The 20,000-nt window shown below is 41.7% G+C and overlaps 1 protein-coding gene across 2 annotated transcripts in view; it reads left to right on the top strand.

Annotated features, from left to right (window-relative positions):
- exoc3l2b (exocyst complex component 3-like 2b) overlaps nucleotides 1-20,000 on the top strand; it is a 40,764-nt gene that overhangs the window by 16,557 nt on the left and 4,207 nt on the right. For both annotated transcript variants that reach the window (XM_051399633.1, XM_051399631.1), the window contains exons 2-10: nucleotides 2,702-3,220; nucleotides 3,579-3,817; nucleotides 16,633-16,886; nucleotides 16,973-17,239; nucleotides 17,353-17,471; nucleotides 17,987-18,101; nucleotides 18,310-18,420; nucleotides 18,817-18,917; nucleotides 19,001-19,117. In XM_051399633.1, the coding sequence (XP_051255593.1) occupies nucleotides 2,739-3,220; nucleotides 3,579-3,817; nucleotides 16,633-16,886; nucleotides 16,973-17,239; nucleotides 17,353-17,471; nucleotides 17,987-18,101; nucleotides 18,310-18,420; nucleotides 18,817-18,917; nucleotides 19,001-19,117 (1,805 nt within the window). In that variant the 5' untranslated portion in view covers nucleotides 2,702-2,738. The remainder of the gene's footprint in view (nucleotides 1-2,701; nucleotides 3,221-3,578; nucleotides 3,818-16,632; nucleotides 16,887-16,972; nucleotides 17,240-17,352; nucleotides 17,472-17,986; nucleotides 18,102-18,309; nucleotides 18,421-18,816; nucleotides 18,918-19,000; nucleotides 19,118-20,000) is intronic.

Here is a 20,000-nt window from a genome sequence, read left to right as displayed (position 1 = left end):
TAGTAACTGAGTATTAAACTCCCATCAGTGTTTGTTCAGTGGAAACTGTCACGAATAGAAGAATTTAAAAGGCAGATCTCCGTGAATCATTAGAGAGCTGCTCTCTGTCGCTGTCTGTTAATGTTTCATCACTTTATGTCTTAATGGTTTATAGCTGTGGGAACTTTATGACTGGGCGGTGAGCCTGTCAGGCGCTTCCTGTTCGCTGAGGAGCGGCTCCGTCAATGACACACTGTACAGGTCGTCACATGTGACATATGTCATCGTATGTCATCGTATGTCAGACTGGGTTATATGTCCACTCACCAAAGGAACAAAGGTCGGCTGTGTTAAAATCTGTGTTTGTTCAACGTCATGCTCGGGTTTGGTTCAGTGCTAGCGGTACTGTTGCTATGGTTACCTCCTTGAGCTTTCCTCCAGCCAATCAGAGAGCAGGATTTTCTGTTGCTTTGCTCAGTCCGATCACAGTTGAGCAACTTCCTCCTCTCCTGTCCTTAGATATGCTACATGCTAGGCTAATCTATGTTGGAAAGACAACCACATTTTCAAGATTGTTAAAAGATAAAAGAGACATATATATTGTCACATCTTAGCTTAACAATTATATTTATATAATGCTAAATTATAACAGAAGTTATCTCAGGACAGTTTTCAAACTCTCTGTACTCTTTATAAGATTACGATGTGACCGCACGTAGCGTGTGTCTTCAGGATGTGGTTGTCTTTTAAACACAGATTAGCCTAGCAGGAAGTTGATCGAGGCTTGCTCAACTATAAAGGTTCAGTTGATGATGTTTAAGAGACCTTGAGGAAGTCCTTGAATATTTCCCAGGTGTCCTTGAGTGAGTAAAGTGCTAACAGAGCCTGGAGCATCGGGGCTATTGTTGATATGTGATTGACAGCGTTGAACTGCAGCTTGGTTAAACTTTACCTTCTGGACTCGCAGCAGTTGGGTGTGGGTGCAGTTTCACAACAATGTGGATCATTTTCAGGGTCAGTCGGGGGTGTGTTCACATAAAGGTAACACACACCGACAGCGTGATGCACAAAACACCTTCATCTGTCGTCACACATGTAAGAGGACACACCTGTGTTGACTTGATGTGATGCATTATGGGTCAATTAACTTACAAATAACACTAAGCAAATCTTCTGTATGTGCGAGTGTTGATCTTCAGTTTGAAAAAACTGTAATTTTTTGTCTTTTTAATGTTTAATTAAGGATATTTACAGTGTAAACAATGAGCTATAAATCCAGGTGAACTCTGCTATAATACAATAATCTGATAAACAACATTTATTCAACTTCTATCATTATACAACATATCTGTCAGTTAACTAACTAATACATTAAGATTACACAACTAATACTTTTTACTGTTAATGTCACTAATTTTACATCATTTCATAAATATATTAACAGTATTTAACTTGAATTTAACAGTTTAATCCATTAAATAAACAGTAAATATGCGAAAAAAAGGAAATCTTCTTGAAATAAGCAGTAATTTCATGTTATTTTACATTAGACGTGTAAATTCAGAGGATATTTTTGTAATTTTATTAATATTTCCTATATTTAAAGAATCCACTTTCCACCACTGCTTCACTGTGAGCTTGTTGGTATCCAGCAGAGTAATATCTTCTGTGATGATTGAGGTTTGTTTGATTCGTGCAACCTCCAATCCACCTCGTCCTGAACCGAACTGCCTCTTTTCAGGAAGAGGAGGCGACGGATGTGTTGCCATGGTGACCGTACGTCACCACAGTGTTTGGACATCAGCTCTGACCTCTGCGTTATCTGTCAGCCATAAAGTGTAACCGACCGTCTCAGTGAGAGTGGAGTCTTATCAGCAGGGTCATTAAAAACCTCCCCCACAGACAGACAGGTGTGGTCTTCAGGTGTGTGTCTCATCTAAAGGACACAATGGGAGCAGTTACAGGTTTTATTAGTCCTCTGAACAACAGATTAAACATATTCTACAGCAAGGAGACAGGAACAATGTAAGAGCAGGAATAAAAATACATGTGAAGTCTTGTAATGCATCAATTAATCAGACAGAAGTGTTTAAAATAAGCTTTCTGATCAGATCCTGATTTTATTTTTTGTTTTGTTTACTTTCTGGGTGTTTGTTCTTGTTCACTAATGATAAAGTGATTTTCAGCTTTTTACAGGAACAGTAAGCACTATCTAATAAATTTAATGTTAACTTTTATTTGTGGATCCATGATGTTTCTGTTTTATAACGATGTGCTCAACTCAAGATTTGATTCAATTCACGAAACGGGAGTCATGATATGATTGTTTTTAACAAAATAAGATTGAAGACAAATTAAATTATTAGATTGTTTATTTGTCAGTAATTCTGAGCTGTAAACTGTATAAAATAATGTATATTTCCTTTTCTTTGTAAAACTAAAACTGCTGTCGTTGCACCTTGATACAGAACGAGAGTGACGTAGGATGTCAGAGAAGCGAAGTAGTAGCAGTAATAATAAGTAGTGGCGCCCTCTGCTGTTTAAAAACAATATTACGATTCAGTTTCTATCTGATTTGAATCTTGACATATTTTTATATAACCTCAGCCTGTCCAATAGAAACAGTCTCATCTCCAGTAAAATTTCTGGTTTAAGTCAGTTTCAGCTCATTAATTGATTGATTGATTGATTGATTGATTGATTGATTGATCTCTCTCCCCAGGTTCTTCCCTCCCTGTCCCCCCTCCCCCAGCTCCATCATGCCCATCCTCAAAAACCTCCCAGTGCGCCTGAAAGGCGGCGGTCCGACTCTAGAGAACGCTTTGATCCTGCGCAGGATGAGCCTCAACATCACCCCCCACCACCACCATCACAACCCCTTCGGCGACAACGACGACGACAGCATCCACAGCAACGGCGGCCATGGCAACCACTGGTCACCCGGCAGCTCGCTCCTCGACGGGGACGGGCCGAGGGACCGCAACCCGTTCGAGGATGAGGAGGATGAGAACGAGGCCAACGAGGGGAAGAAGGGGAGCGGAGGTGGAGGCGGAGGTTCGGGGAAGGGATTTAAGTTCAAGTCCCCGCTGAAGACTCTGGGAAAGCTGGGGAAGAATCTGAGATTATCGGGGAGGAGCAAAGGAAGCGAAACACCCTCCCCACAGGGGTCGCTGCAGGGAACGCCTTCACCTGCAGAGAAGAAGAAGAGGGGGAGGAGGAGCTCTGAAGGAAGTTTGTTGAGGTAAAGTTGAATAAAATCTGTTCAGTTAAGGTGGAATAAAGGGAAGAGCGTTTAGAGGAGTTTGTGGAAGATGATTGAGGCTTGTTGATGTTTACATGGACCAGGGTACTTTGTGTACTTTGAGGGACGGGATAAGAGGATTTTGTGGAGTTAAAGAGGGATGATGGGACTTTATCAAGAGTGTATGAAGGTACAGAGGTATGATGAGGGTTTGTCGAAGTAAAGATGGACAAGGTACGGTTGGAGGGAGGTTGGTGAGACACAGGTAAGTTGTTTAGATAAAGTGGGATGATAACAAGGACGAGGGGAAGTTAAGATAAAATACGATAACAGTTCACTTCTCTCTTGTCTTCACCAGGTTTGCGGGGAAATATCGCGACACCCTCGGCTCCCGTAAGGAGACTTTCACAAACGGCGAGCTAAACTGTTCGGAGAGCGAGTGCGACTCCACCAGCCGCCGTCTGTCCTTCATGAAGATGGTTGGCCTGGGGAAGCTAAAGAGGGAGTCCATGAATGACCACTCGTCCCAGGGACCCGAGGAGCAGCCGGTGAAGGAGGAGGTGGTGGAGGAGGTCAAACCCAGAGAGCCGCTGTCAGGTAAGAAAAGAGGACGTAACTCACAGATGAAGGTCGAGGTCAAAGACACAGAGGTGGTTGTCGGGGAGGATTCACTTACTGAGTCCAACCTGTAGGAGTAGCAGCATATTGAGTCGGTCAGATTACATCCGGAATGTTTTTGTGGCTCTTTAATCTGAGGAAACTTTTAGGGTTTGAGGTTGATTGATGTTTGGTTGATCTGTGTCGGCCTTGTCTTGAACCCTGAGCAGATTCTGGGTGTTTTCTTTCTCCTGTCACAGATTATTCACTGAGACTTTAGATTAAAGTGATTTTGATGAAATATCACAATTTCTTTTATGAAAACATGAATTTTAAACCTGTCGTTGGGTTGTGGGGTTCTGACTGCAACCCGACCGTGGATACGTGGACAATAATGGATGAAACTGGACCTCTGAGCTTTGATTAATTTGTGGACATTTGTATCGTGTCTTTGGCGGGTTTCATTGGAGCTGGTTCAGTAACGAGATGATGGAGATCAGTCAGGACGGATGTTTTGATTCTGTGCATCTCTTTGGATCTAAAATCACTCCACATGCTCTCATATAGTCTCTCTTTCTCTCTCTCTCTGTCTCTCTCTCTGTCTCTCTCTGCCCCCCCCTTCTCTCTGTCTCTGTTAAAGTTGTCGTCCAGTTTGTTTTCATACCACCCTGACTGATCTTATCAATGTCTGCAGGCTATTTTAGACCCTGACAATGAATGGAGAGAGAGAGAGAGAGAGAGAGAGACAGAGAGACAGAGAGACAGACAGAGACAAACAGAGAGACAGAGAGAGAGAGAGAGAGAGGGAGAGACAGAGAGAGAGGTATTAACATACAGTGAAGGTGACCTTGGGTCCGACTGGGTTTCATTAAGATGTTGTAATTCTCCAGTAGTTTCCACAAAGACACTGGAATGTAACTGGGAAGTGTGTGTGTGTGTGTGTGTGTGTGTGTGTGGTACCATAAGCATTGGGCCGGTCCTGGAAACTTTCTAAGGGCGTCTATTGTTTATCGCACCCTGTTTACTCTACTGTTTTGTAATGAATGATTTTAGTGTGTGTGTGTGTGTGCTCAGTTCCTCCACACCCTTGTTTACATGTTAAAACACTTTATCTGCAGTATAGTTCCCACTTTGTCACACTGAAATAAACAAAGATCCTGTATACTGTATGTGGGGTTCAAATTCCTCAAAAAGATATTGAGGGTGTAATTTATTGCCTCCAAAAGTGCAAACCAGTAATAATATTTACAGAAAGTGGGGAAAAATTGGGAAAAGCAAAATTACAAGTTACAAAGAGTTCTTCAGTAACTTAAGAATCTTCAAAGTTCAACAGACGGAACCGTTTCTATAAAGCATTTCCAGCTCGTTAAACACTAATCTATTTTAAACCAATATGATCTATAGTTTCATCAACTTTACTCTTTAACCAGAACAAGCAGAAATCATCATGAAAGTGTGTGAGATCGTTTTATTTAACAGCACAAATGTTACGTTTCTGTTTTGCTGTCCAACTTCCTGATGGGAGACAGTGGCGCTCTAATCAATACTGATCGGTTACCTTAACTTCTGTAAATCCATATATATACACCAAACCAAAATCTCACACCTTTAGAGTTTTGAGGAGGAGGAACTGTGTGAAATGGTTTCTACGTCAGATTGTTCATGATTTGGGCCTTCTTGTAATTCGGCAAACTTTACACATTAGTTATGTCCAGCTTGTTGGTTAGACGGCGGTCCAACTTCCTCCACTGCGTCCACAGAGCGTCCCTCCTGCATGGCTGCCAACAGCGCAGGTAAAAGAGACGAGCTAGTGTGTCTAAACTGAGAAACAGGACAGTAATAATGGGCACTGACTTAATACCAGCTGTGACTCCAGCCAGACAAGATCAGCTAATGATAAACGTTTGTGTCCTCACAATGAGGAGTCAGAGTCAGGAGAGTAAAACCCTCACAGACACATGAACAGCAGGAATTTAAGGGAACATCACTGTTATTACTATAATCACACACAGTGGAGCCCTTTAATATCATTTAAATAAAGGGAACTAGTTGACTCAGATCTCACCTGAGACCAATGTTTGTTCTGGATGTTCAGGGTTTGTTTTCAGATTCTGTTAAACCACCGTGTCAGCAGACCGTGTGTGTGTGTGTGTGTGTGTGTGTGTGTGTGTGTGTGTGTGTGTGTGTGTGTGTGTCATTGCTAAACACGAGTCAGCTATGTTTGTACCTGCATCACTGTTATGTACTATTTAGACACACACACACACACACACACACACACAAAAGGTTACTTATGTCACTTTTGGGGACAGTACACAAGCTGCACCCACACAGGACCTCAGGTGATTTGTAATAATTGCTTAAAATTCCACCAACCATCTTTCATCAAACACAGACATCCTGTACAAATAGAGCTAGAGACTTACATTTATTCTATGGAGACCCTAACTATAACTAATCTGCTTTTTTCTAATTGGGGATGTGACTTTCGTCCCCATTTAACCGATGTTTAGACATGAATGTGCCCCTGAGGTAGCCTAAGTCAGACGCACACACACCTGCAGCCAAGGACTGTGGAACCGGTTGAGCCGGAGTCCGACCTACGTTTCAACATCAAACAAGTAAAAAAAATACATTAAACTTCTTCTGTAGCCGCTTTTTTTAATAGACTATACAGTTTGTAGTAGCCGAATATTTAACACTCTGTGGCCAAGGCCCGTGAGAAAGCTACGTATCGGCTAACTGTAATTGCTAATTGTCGTGTAATATAAATCAAACTTTTCCCATTTTCCCGACCAATTTGAAATGCGTTCCGCGGTCCTTGCCGATCAGGGTGCTGGATCACTGACAGAAGGATCTTATCTGATGCAGCTAAGATCAAATAGAGCTCTTGGAACCTGCAGAACGAAAACAAAATGTAAAACAAATCGTCTTCAAAGAAAGAGAAACACATGCAGGTTGAGTGAAATCAGCCAAACAAAACTTTACATCAATCAAACACCTGCATTAAAACAACTTCTGTGAATGTTTATTTTAAATATGTTTAAAACTCTGAAAATGGCACTTAGACAATCTGGATTCACTTTACATTTAGTTAAGAAACAAATATTTTTGATGGTAAAGATGTGGCTCCACCTTGTGGCAATTCAAAATAATAAGAAATCAATATGAGACTGTATGTTAGTCATATAGGAATATTCACAAAAATCAGATAGTGTTTTTTATCATTGTACAAACACTGTTAGTCCAAGCAAAGAGCTTTTTAATAGTTCTCCAAATAATTAAATAAATAAAAATTGTTCTCTTTTTAATTCCTAAAATGTCCAAAAGAAAACCTATAATACAGAAAAATGTCCATCACAAGTCTTCAGATGCCAGTCCAAAAGAGAGATTCAATTTACTGTGATAGAAAACAGTGAAAAGCACAATATGAACTGCTTTAATCCAGCTTTTTCTTTAAGAGAGCCCTTTTCTATCAATAAATAAACTAACTATATTTTCTGTATATTTCATATTATATTAAATAATAACAAACTGTACAATGAACCCAAACAGTGAACACGATAAGTTTGTGTAAAACCAGCGATGTGGAGCAGATTATTTCAGTGAATATTATAAAAAGTAAATACTCAAGTACTTTTTCAGTAAATGTACTTTTGTCCAGCGTGTTGTTTAACGTACTTCCTGCAGTGAGTTCAGGTGCATCAGAGTGTTTGACCTGAGTTTGACTCTCTATTGTCTTCATGCATTCTGGTTTCTTATGTGAGCATGCCGATCTGAGACCTGCTAACAGATACATATCAGTCGCTCTGCACTGAAGGTTTGCAACGGAGCGTCAAACACCATCAACACGCTCCGTTCTGCTGTTGTACGAATATAAGTCCTGTTATCCTCCCGAACAGTACGATGATTATCAAGGCGATAATGTGTTCTGTGCGTCAGCAAATAAAAATAAACACATCATTTATACCTGATGATATTAAAAACTCTACAGGAGGCACAGAGGAGACAGGATTGAGGTCTATAAGCTTGTGGACAGAACAAAGAGCTGCCATCCACTTTGGTTGTTTCGGTTTGTAGGGTCTGGTGTTTATAATCCACAAAAAGGTTTAATAAATTCAATAAATAACTCAGTGATGGACGGTCTTTGAGATATACAGTATGTTCCAGGTTGTTTTCATTCTAGAATATGTTTTAAAGATACTTGAAAGTTTGAGCCAGCTGGGATGTTTTGTGGTTCAGACAACCCATGTAGAGAACAAGGGTTATTATGAAATCAAGTGTTTGTCTGAGCTCCTGTTTAGAGAAAACTCTCCATCTGACCTCTGTGTTTGTGTGTCTCTGTACACGTACACAGTGTACACACTATCAGTGGTTGTGTGATGCTGCTGCTGAGGGTAAGGCACTTAATGATGTACTCTGATGAGATAACAGTCTGTTATATAAACTAAAGGAAGAACTGGTCCTGTTTCAGTTTGGTGCAGCGTCTGAAGACAAAACTTGTGGTCTTCATTGGAACTCTCGCTGATGGTCATGAGCTCCAGATAGTAACCAAAAACTTCCTTCATGGTGTCAGAGCTCAACCTAGAACTGGGAAATGAACAATAAATTATCCATCCTGTCATTTCCTGCCACTTATCCAAGTCCAGATGTTGGTGGTAGTCTTCTCCAAACTGGATGTGCCCAAACTTCTTTGGTGATCTTGAGGCACCCGATTAAATGCTGAACCACCTCAGATCTTTGAGCTCTTGTGTCTCAGTCTAAAGACCTTTCAGACGTTGAGCAGTTGCTGATTGGTAACATCACAGCTCCCTTTCTCAAAAAGGGTCTTCTAGTTTGTACGGTCTCTGTATCTTTGAAGAGGTTACCATAACACCTGACAGTTTACTGATTTGAACCGGTTCTCGATTTCCATCTCTAGACTCAACTTAAGCAAATTAAGTTTGTCCAGCGCAATGAAGCAGGCTCACGAAACTCAGATCAAACAGTTAAACTAGGCAGTGCTTAACAGATATGGATCCTCTTAACATATACTAACATATTTTAGTGTGCGATGTTGGCCATGTTGAAAGTGGTAGATCCTGCAGCGTTCAGTGATCCGGATGCATTGATATTTGATGACCTGCAAATGAGAACTGGCTGGATTCCCTCTCAACCTGAAGATGGCACTCCTCTGTTATCCAGCAGACTACCATGGCCTCATGGGCAACACACATCAGTGGCAAATGACGTGAATCCAAACAACCGCATTTGGTGTTTTTTTTAATGTAAGCCTGCATACTGATGGCATCAGTGGCCTGCACCATGATGCAATGTTTGAGCTTGTCAGGATACGCCACCGTTCTTTTTGCCATCAGCAATTTCATGTCTGCTGTGTGCTGCAGGAATCAAACAGAGCTCTACAAAATGCATCTTCTTCTCATCCAGCTGGCGTCACACTCAGCTGCAAACCAACCAATCCGTGGTCGGATGAAGCCTGCAGAATCTCATCATCTGCATAGAACTTATCCAAACTCAGTTCACTGAAACCTTGGCAGCGTCATATGGTGTTGAGTCATCTGAAGCTTGTTAGTTGATGCTGGTAGCGCACACCAGACATTGGAAAAGGAGTCGAGATCAAGTGCAGCAGAGAAATGGATGAATGACTGCACTCACTTTGACCTTGAGATCCAGGTAGAGTTTATGTTTGAGCTGAAGAGAAGGCCGGGGTGATGAAAGACAGGGTTATTGTTCTTTACACTGAGGAATGTGTGTTCCATTAATCCACGGTCATATTACCACAGTTCAGTCCTGTCAGTTCAGACCAGCAGCAACGTCTGCAGGTTGTTTGTCGGCGTGTTGCTGCAGGTTTCAGCTAAAAGCTGAAATATGAAACAGGAAGTCCACTTTAAAGACTCTTAAAACCCCCAAAACACACCAGGTTCACATGCTGCCAAATGTTGGTTTCTTACATCCGGAGAACAAGATTTGTAGGGCGGGGCATCTCTGCAGTACTAAATTCACATTTATTATATATATTTGCTTCTGCGATTACCTTATTACGATTTCGATAATATTCTGATTAATTGTGCAACCCTATTTTCTGCTTTTCTCTGTTTTATATAATTCTAAGCTGCATATCTTTACCATTTCTCTGTTTTCATCAGGTAAATTGTTCCTCATATTGGTTTCTTCATTCATATCAGACCAATAACTGATCAGCTGATCAGCTTTATAGTCGTGTATCAGGACCTCAAGCACCTGGTGATCATTCATTCAATCAAGCTCTATTTATATTGCACCTTTCTAATGAATAAAAAGCAATTTAAAGTGCTTTACAGGCAACGGACAGAACAGATAAACAAGAGACCAAAGCACCCCAAAACAACAACGACAAAAATAAAAAGTTGACCCAGATTTGGCGTCCACGCTGATGTTTTCCAGCTCTTTATTAGCATACGGCACTAACAGACTCTCCTCTGAGCCCTCACAGCTCGGTGACTTGTTAAAGAGCGTCTTTTTTTTCTCAGTAGCATAACTGCAGTCAGCGTTGATAAGAGGCTCGTGTTCAGGCCTGTCAGGACCAGTCAATGATTAGCACGCCCTGCTGCCACTGATGAAGGTCTGAACAGCCTGTTACTGACCAACTATCTGCTATTGGAGGACTTCCTGTCAGCGACCACAGCAGACTGATAATCATTTATCGGACACTTTTAAAGTACACTGACAGAAATACACTCGGCTCTGAAGCAACAAACTTCCAGAGAGAAATAACTTCTCCAAACATGGAGCTTCTTCACAGGTTTAGGTTTTATATTCAGGAGTGTTTATGAAGTGATTTTTGATGACTGAAATAATTTTTTATATAGACCAACATTTCATAAAACTCAGGACCAAGGGCTCATGTTTCTTGGGAAGCACATGCACATCATTTCCAGTTATTGGGTCACATTTTTTGTTTCTAGCTCACTCTGTTATCACAGTTAAACCCATAGAAATCTTGGTAATTATCATCCATTAGACTAGTAAGACTTCAAATCCACCTTTTGGTTTTATACCAAGTATGAAAAACCACCAGTGGTTGTTAAAAGTCATATAAATATATAAAAGTTGTGAATTTGTCCTGTAAAAGACGACTGTAGTACTGCAGTTTCTGCTTTCATATTTACTAAGAAGCATACATATATCTGTGCAGCATATAAGCCAAATTTATCCAAGAAAGAAAGAAGATTGAAAAGTCAGAGGGAACATATTTGAGCCAGCTGCGCCTGCAGGGAATGAGCATGACAGTCCGACAATCCTCGACTTATTAGATATTCTGTAGAGAGAGAGAGAGAGAGAGAGAGAGAGAGAGAGACAGAGAGAGAGAGAGAGAGAGAGAGAGAGAGTGTGCTCTGGTAATCGCAGTAAACTGAATATATTTAGGTTTTGGGCTAAAAGACATTTGAAGATGCATTTTTCACTCCCTTTATTGAAGTTTTATAGACTGAAGCTGTGGCTCTCAATCTTTCTTTAAAACTATTTTTACCACCTGAATACCATAAAACATTACTGGTCAATTAAACAAATCCTTACAAGTTACAATAGAGCATCGAACATCACTGAAAACACTTAAATGCTACATTTCAAATGTGCATAATCACCATTGAACAGTAAACCAAATTTAAGGGGTCACACAATTTAATTAGGACCAGAAAGCGATCCTACATTACAACATACCTGGTGTAACTTGCATACTGGTAGTGAGAGTGTTGGTAGTGATAGTAATAGTGGTAGTAGTAGTAGTGGTGATATATAAACTATGGTATTTCACTGTAATGAAGAAATGTGTTATTGTACAGAAGGTTTTTACAGTTCTGTGCTTTTAAATCTACAGCAACATCTAAGAGTGTAAGAAGGTATCTGAATAACTTCTTCCACCAGTTCTACTACTGAAATTAAAACTACAACGTAGGAGAAAAGGGAAAAGTTTTTGAATGAACAAAGTTTAGATATAAAGCTAGTGAAGTGTCCTGGAGGAGGAGGAGGAGGAGGAAGAGTGAGTGAACCGACAGACGACCAGAGAGGAGAAAAATGTGAAAGTAGAGCTCAGATTACAGTCTGCACACACTCACACAATACTGCTACTGTTCACACACACCATGTATATTAAAGGTAGTTAAATACGCTGCGTCTTAGACCAACACACACACACACACACACACACACACACATATATAAAAGCCTTTCTTCCTTCCTGCAGGTGAATCTGAGCTCCTGACTCAGCAGCTTCAGATCACCGTCAGAAAGCAGCAGATATTCTGTGTTTCCACATCAGGGAACTGGAGCCAGAGAGCTCCTTCTGGAGTTGGTGGAGGCCAAACTAGAGCTTCTAGACTAGAGATTCATCAGGTGGAAACAAACTCCAGTTGGACGGTCTTGTTGTCATGTGATATTATTTCAGGAAGTACAGTGAACGTGGGGCATTCAGGGGCTAACATGAGCTTAAAGAGGTTAAAGAACGATGAGTATAAAGTGATTCTATTTGTACAAGTAGTGGAAGTGGTGATGGTGGTCATAATGGTAGTAATGGTAGTAGTAATAGTAATATTAATAGTGATGGTGGATGTGGGCGGGGCTTCATGCAGCTGGAACAGATTTCCTCTGAAGGTTGAATCTGAACAATAAGAGCTGTGTTTCTGGAGGTGCACTGACATGATGTAAATGGGTAGTGTGTGTGTGTGTGTGTGTGTGTGTGTGTGTGTGTGTGTGTGTGTGTGTGTGTTGTAGCTCCAGTGTCGTCTGGTTTTGAAGGGGCTCTAAGTGCTGCTATATCAGCTTACAGTGGCCCCACCCTGACTGTATGTGTGTTAGCTCTCCCCAGTGGTCTTATTAAAACTAACCTGCACTCTGTAAGTGGCGGTCTGGACACACACACCGCTCGCAGGGTCAGAGTGTGAGTGTGAAGACCTGATGTCACTTCCTGTCTACGCTCCAACAGCTGGAAACCTGTAGCTCCGCGCTGTGTTTAAGAGCTGCTGCTGATGTGTGAAGGAACACGTGTAGAATAATCAGGTAACAAACAGGAAACATCCAAACTGATTCTGAGGAACCAGAGACGCTGTGGAGTCTTCAGCTCCTCAGGTAGAGAGGATGAACACACACTTCCTGTCAGGTTACAGGAAACTGCAGCAGCTCTAACAACACGGTCAACTTCTGAACCTTTAATACTGCGACCTCTGACCTCTGCACCAACATAAAAGACTGAAATGTGAGTTCAAAGCCGAGATGTTCCCCTCACATTGTTCTGTTTATGGAGATGATCTTCCTCTGGGCTGTCACTGTGTGTGTGTGTGTGTGTGTGTGTGTGTGTCACTGTGTGTGTGTGTGTGTGTGTGTGTGTCACTGTGTGTGTGTGTGTGTGTGTGTGTGTGTGTGTGTGTGTGTCACTGTGTGTGTCACTGTGTGTGTGTGTGTGTGTGTGTCACTGTGTGTGTGTGTGTGTGTGTCACTGTGTGTGTGTGTGTGTGTCACTGTGTGTGTGTGTAGGTGTGTGTGTGTCACTGTGTGTGTGTGTAGGTGTGTGTGTGTCACTGTGTGTGTGTGTGTGTGTGTGTGTGTGTGTCACTGTGTGTGTGTGTGTGTGTGTGTGTGTGTGTGTGTAGGTGTGTGTGTGTGTGTGTGTGTAGGTGTGTGTGTGTCACTGTGTGTGTAGGTGTGTGTGTGTCACTGTGTGTGTGTGTCACTGTGTGTGTGTGTTTGTGTGTGTGTGTGTGTGTGTGTGTGTGTGTGTATGTGTGTGTGTATGTCTTCCTCTGTTGGCACTGAGGTGGACGAACGAGGGAACATCTGGATGCCTCACATCCTCTCTCTCTCTGTCTCTCACAGAAGGCTTTTATTTTGAAAGTGTAGCCTTGGAGAAGTTCTCTCCTCTGACGCAGCACACTGTAAAAAAAATGTTTAAATATAAACAGTAATATTCCAGAAAATAATACTGTAAAATAACAGGAAATAACATGTTGCACAATTTACACTGTAAAAAAATGATCTATAAATCCAGGTGAACTCTGCTATAATACAATAACCAGACTTACATTTGTGAATGTTAAAAGTTATAGAAGTGTAATAAAAGTCATTATCTGTGAGATTACAGTAATTATTGCTGTTTACACTGATAACAACTGTATTTGGACAGTTTACCAATGCTTATACACTGATACACAACATTTATTCAACTTCCATCATTATACAACATATCTGTCAGTTAACTTACTAATACATTACAATTACACAACTAATACTTTTTACTGTTAATGTCACTGATTTTATATAATTTTAGAAATATATTAACAGTATAAAACTTATTATATATATATATTATATATTATAAATATATCTTATATTAACAGTTTAATCTATTAAAGAAACAGTAAATATCTGCAAAATAATTCTATTATTTCAAATTATATTTACAGTTACAGATTGTTCATGTTATTTTACATTAAACATGTAAATTCACAGGATATTTTTGTAATTAAGTATTTTTTTAAAAATACAGTAAATAAAACAACGTATTTATTTTTACAGTGTACTTGAAGCAGGCGGTGGCATCACTTCCTGTCCAACTGTGTGTGTGTGTGTGTGTGTGTGTGTGTGTGTGTGAGTGTGAGTGTGAGTGTGTGTGTGTGTGTGTGTGTGTGTGTGTGTGTGTGTGTGCGTGCTATCTGGCTGCTGCAGCATTATGATGCGATGAATAACTGAGTCATATTTCCTCTAATTATCCTGCGTCATGTCTGTTCCTGGTTGGATTCCATGTAAACTTCACTACAGTTCTGTTAATATTATTCACTTTGTCACATAAAGTCGGTCACACTGGGTGATTTCATGATCTCTGATGTCCTTCCAGAATAAAAGTTAGAAACCGTGGGAAAACAGTTTTCTTCAGTATCAAAGAGTTACACTGCTAACAGCTAATTCAGCTACTTTTAATCCTGCTAATTTGTAGTGTAAATAATAACAGCCAAAAACAAACAAGGCTCAAAGGATCAGCTGTCCTGATGGCTGTAACTGCGTCTGTCGTACGTTGGTATGTTGGTGTTAGTTGTTTTTTATTAATAAATAGTGCAATAGACCTTTAAGACATGACGCAGCAATACAGAAGGTGTTAGCGCCCCCTGCTGGCTAATATTCACACAGTTGAATTAAGTGTTTCTGTTGTTTCTCTGCGTGCTGGGATATCTGTGCTGCTAGTTCATCCAAGTTACCCACCGATGCATTGTGGGTAAAATGGGCGTGTCAGAAACACTTCCAGGAAGTTAACCGTTATAAATGCGAACTTGTGTATTGGAGGAGTACTTTGGGTCGCAACCGGTTACGTTTTAAAAATACAGAGAAGAACGTAGATACAATGACAGACGAGAAAAAAGTAAATAAATATTAGTGCCGGTAAAGTTTAGAAATGATTGGAGCAGAGATTGAGATTATTTACCAGTTCCTGTTTGTACAATAAAACCATTTAACTCCAGTCTGCAGCTGAAGAGAAGGTTTGTTTCAGTCCGATTGTTATATAATTATATAATATAATCCGTTGAGACACGCCTCTGCCCGGTTGGTCCAGATGATGTCACCGTCTCGCTCTGTGGCTGTGACATCATCTGCTGACATCACAGCCCTGACAGCCAGAGAGGATCCTCCCTGAGCGACCTCACACTAACCTCCGACCAGCCCCGCAGTCTCTGGAGGATCCCGGTCTGTCCTTCAGGGAGGATCCAGGATTTGTTCCCATCGACACCCTCCAGCAGCAGCAGTTGTTCTTCCTGATCACAGCGACAGGAATCAACCACAAGTTTCACTGTACGAACCGTTTAAATTCTGTTCCTGTAGCTTCCAACCAAACTCCAGGAGGCAGAATATTTACCACAGATATGTTTCCCACGAGGTCGAGGATCAGTGATTCTCTCTGCGTCCCAGAGGGCCGCTTTGATGTTCGAATCAAACGAACCAACCTCCAGAGCGCCGTCACGTGGGTCGTCCTGAGGTTCATTTGATGAACAGCTGTGAATGTTAATCAGTCCGAATAAAGAGGGTCCATTGTGGAGAGGTTGACCTTTAAGGTTGTAACAACAAACACAGTCGGCAATAATACGAGCAGGTTACGAACATTTGGTCGCTTGTTTCTCATTTAAAATCAGAGAGTTGTCTGCTTCCTCATATTTACATATTTCCTGTAACGGAGCCAATAGTGTGTGTTACATCCCCCCCCCCCCATTAGCTGACTCTCTGACAGTTTCTCTGACAGATTGACGAGAGGGAATAACGTACTGAGGTGTTTTCCTCCTGGCACCCCGGGGCTAAGTCAGTTAGCTTCTTTTATCAACAAGTCCAAACTGTCCTCTGTCTGTCTCTGAGGTTGTGTTCACTGGGAGGCTGCTGAGCCCCGTTCAGTTGCAAACGCTAACGGCAGCTACATTAGCAGTTAGCTGAGTTGAGGCAGAGCAGCCTGACAATATTCTCTCCATAATAATAATAATAATAATAATAATAATAATATGATCCAGTTTCACCCAAATCACTGATAAAGATCGACGGTTGAATGATGTTATTGGTTGGAACAGTTTTTAGAGCAGAGGTTACGATGATGATTTAAGAGATTCAAATAATGAAGTTCTTTTGAGACAATTATGAAAAAATGAACTTGTTTGTTACAGCGCCACCTTGAAGTCAGTTTCTTTCTGTTTATTTTTATAGTTTTAATGGAGAAAACTAAGAAAGAAAAGTGAACTAAAGCATCAACGAGCATCACAAATAACGTCAGAGCAAACCTTCGATGTCCTTTAACGTCTCCTCGTCTCCTTCAGTCCTGGAGATCCTGCAGCTGGTGAAGAAGCGGGACCTCCTCCTGGCCGACACTCACATCCTGGAGCTGGAGCAGGAGTGTAACGAGTCCGCCGAGCCGGAGGACGCCGCCAGCCCGAGTGTCAAAGACGGCGGTCGCAGGAAGGCGAAGGACGTGGAGCTGCTGTATGAGGAGCTGCAGAAGGAGCTGTGGTCCGTGGTCAGGGAGTCTCTGCGGTCCCCGACGGCCGGGCCGAACCTGGGCCTGGTGGTTCAGGTGAGTGCTGTTGCCACGGTAACGGTAATTACTCAGGCACATGTGGTATCAGTGGTGACCTCACCTGTCTGTCTTTCTGCGTGCAGGTGCTGCAGCAGGAGGAGCAGACTGATAAGGACTGGGCCCTCAGTGAGGCTGCGGCCCCCGGGGGCCCGAGGCCTCGCCGTCTGAAGCAGAGGTGGAAGGAGGCGGTGGAGGAGGCGGCCGACGGCTCTCTGCCTCAGAAGGCGGAGTTCACCGAGGGAGAGCTGGACAAATACCTGGACCGCCTCCGAGCCCGGGTGGTGGAGGACCTGGAGGCCGCCAAGAGGAACGTGGTGTCCATTTACCCCGAAGAGTACCAGCCCTTCCAGGTGAGGACACACCTGAGGCTCTAATGTCTGCGTTAGTGTCACAGTTTGAAGTAATCTGACAAATATCTGAACAACTACTGCGTCTTAATGCACTTTGACCTTTGACCTCTCAGGTGTACGTGCAGAGCTACCACCAGGCGGTTGCTAGGCGACTGCAGGCCATCACCGGCACCTCGCTGGAAATCACTGACATCTACTCCCTGCTGGACTGGCTGCACAATATTTACAACAGGTACACAGACAGTAAACGTCCCAACAGACCAAATAGTTCCAGGAATCAGTTTCCTTCTTAAGAACGAAACATACGAGTGATACAGGAGAATAAGTGTATAAAACATTAACTTGGAAAAATATATATAAGTTATTAATGTATAAAATATGTAAAATATGAAATATTACAGTGACGTTAAAGTAAACTTCCTGTAAAGTTACTCACCAGATCTTTATAGAAACATACAGAGCTTTTTTGTTTGTTTTTTGTCACATTATTTTTGAATGATTATTTCTTCTTGTTGGTCCTGTTTCCGTCTTTCATTAGCTAGCATTTTGCTACAGAGTAAAACACTACCTAGTTACATCTGATAGCTAATATTAGCTAGCTAGCTTAACACAACAGGAGCTGTGTCTTTGTAATGCTGATATTAATGCTAGTTGCTACGAGTGCTTCCTTATGTTTTAAATGAATTATAACATCCAGAGCGTCTGTGTTTGACCAAATAACCAATGGACGCCATTGTGTTGTTTCAGAGACGTTCTGGGGACGGTGTGTATCACGAGTCCGTTCTGCCGCTCTGAGCTCAGTCCTCTGCTGGCCTCGGAGACCGTGGACCGACTGGAGCTGGACTGCCTCAACTCTGTCAGGGTGAGACACACTCAGACATTCAACTCAACTGTATTTATAAAGTGACACAAAACTCAACAAACAACTCATAAAATAAAGGAGAGAGCTTCAGAAAGAGGAGGAGCAGTTCGGTTTAAGGAGGTTGAATTATTCTGCTGTTCGTTGCAGCCTAAGAACGTCCTGTAGTTTGAGGTGCGTTTGTTTTAAACCCCGGCCTCTCCCTGTGCAGGCTAAAGTGACCACAGAGTTGAGTCAGGTCCTGGACGAAGAGGAGAAACGATGGATGGAGTCGCTGCACATCGAGGAGTATCAGATCACTCTCGCCAAGACCGTCATACAGGTACATCCTCCCGTCCAACCTCTCTTTCTGGATTAACCATTCCTAAGCCCCGCCCCTTTTTGGTCTGTGCTCCAATAACAGCTGGCATGGTTAGCATTTTGCTACAGAGCACAACGCTAGTTTAGTAGCTAATCTTCATTTTTAGCAAACTCGTTGGCGTTTTTCCTTTAACATTATCTTTCAGATGTAACTAGCCAGCTAACAATTTATCTAATTACCTAAAAAGCTAGCGTTTTGTCTTTTAACCATCTTCAAAATGTGGTTATCTTTCCAGCACAGATTAGCTTAGCATAAAGCATATCTTAGTACAGGAAAGGAGAAAGTTGAGCTGCTCAACTGTGATTGGAGCACAGAGCAAAAAGGGGCGGGGCTTACTGGCTGTGTTTGTTGTTTCAGAGGCTGCAGGTCGATCTGGAGCGTTCTGCCTCCATCAACAACAGTTTGGGCTCCAGAGTGGCCCAATGCAGCCTGAACGGCCTGGCAGACTTCCTGTACAGGTACACACACTTCTTCTTTTCTTTTTAAAGCTGTGGAGGTTGATAGTGATTTATTATGACGCTTGTGTTTGATCTTGTTTCAGTTTCCAGCGTAAAGTTGAGATGTTTCATGAAGGGATGCAGAGCGGCATGTTCGGAGACAACGAGGACGGATACGTCTCCAAAACCATCGCGCTGGTCAACTGCTGCCCTCCGTTCAGGTACGAACAGGAAACAGATGATAACCTTATTGAGACAAAAGGAGAAAAATATTATGTTAATATTATTAAGAACATGTAGTTTGTTTCCTTTTTGCATGTTTCTATTGTGCAAATGAAACATTTATAAATAAATGTTTCTTTTACACTGAAACACACTTTAGATTTTAGATTTTACTGATGCGTGTCATCAGTTTTCTGTTGTCATACCTGTCTCCACTCTGTCTCCACTCTGTCTCAACTCTGTCTAAACTCTGTCTCCACTCTGTCTCAGCTCTGTCTCCACTCTGTCTCAGCTCTGTCTCCACTCTGTCTCAACTCTGTCTCCACTCTGTCTCCACTCTGTCTAAACTCTGTCTCCACTCTGTCTCAACTCTGTCTCCACTCTGTCTCAACTCTGTCTAAACTCTGTCTCAACTCATATATGGCGTTGAAAAGAACGTGCATTTAGTCAACTACCGTAAAAACATTAACTTTACTTGAGTGTTTTCTTTTTTCATGCTTATTTAAACTTACAGTGGACTAAATTTATCAGACGCTGGAGTTACTTGTCAGATTAAAACTTCACAAACAAAATGTGATCAATTTATAATATTAAAGATATTCAACAGAATATAACGTATTTAAAATGAGCTCATTTTCCACCAGCTATAACATTTAAATGCTGCTTGTGTATTAAGGCTTCAGAGATACAATTAAAATAATATGACTATATAGTATAACCCTGAAAGGCTTTTCAACCAGTACTTTTAGTCTTGATACTTTAAACACACGACAGGGAGATTTGAACTGGTTAGAAACAGTCTGTTTAATACAGATGACCTACATAATCAAACCTCACTTTGCAGGTGTAGGATCATAGTCCCTGTGTATTAATGTGTGTGTG

Source organism: Dicentrarchus labrax, unplaced genomic scaffold (genome assembly GCF_905237075.1).
Source record: "Dicentrarchus labrax unplaced genomic scaffold, dlabrax2021, whole genome shotgun sequence".
In the NCBI taxonomy this organism is placed as follows: Eukaryota; Metazoa; Chordata; class Actinopteri; family Moronidae; genus Dicentrarchus; species Dicentrarchus labrax.
The sequence above is the reverse complement of the archived record's forward strand: the minus strand, read 5'-3'. Positions and strand labels throughout refer to the sequence as shown.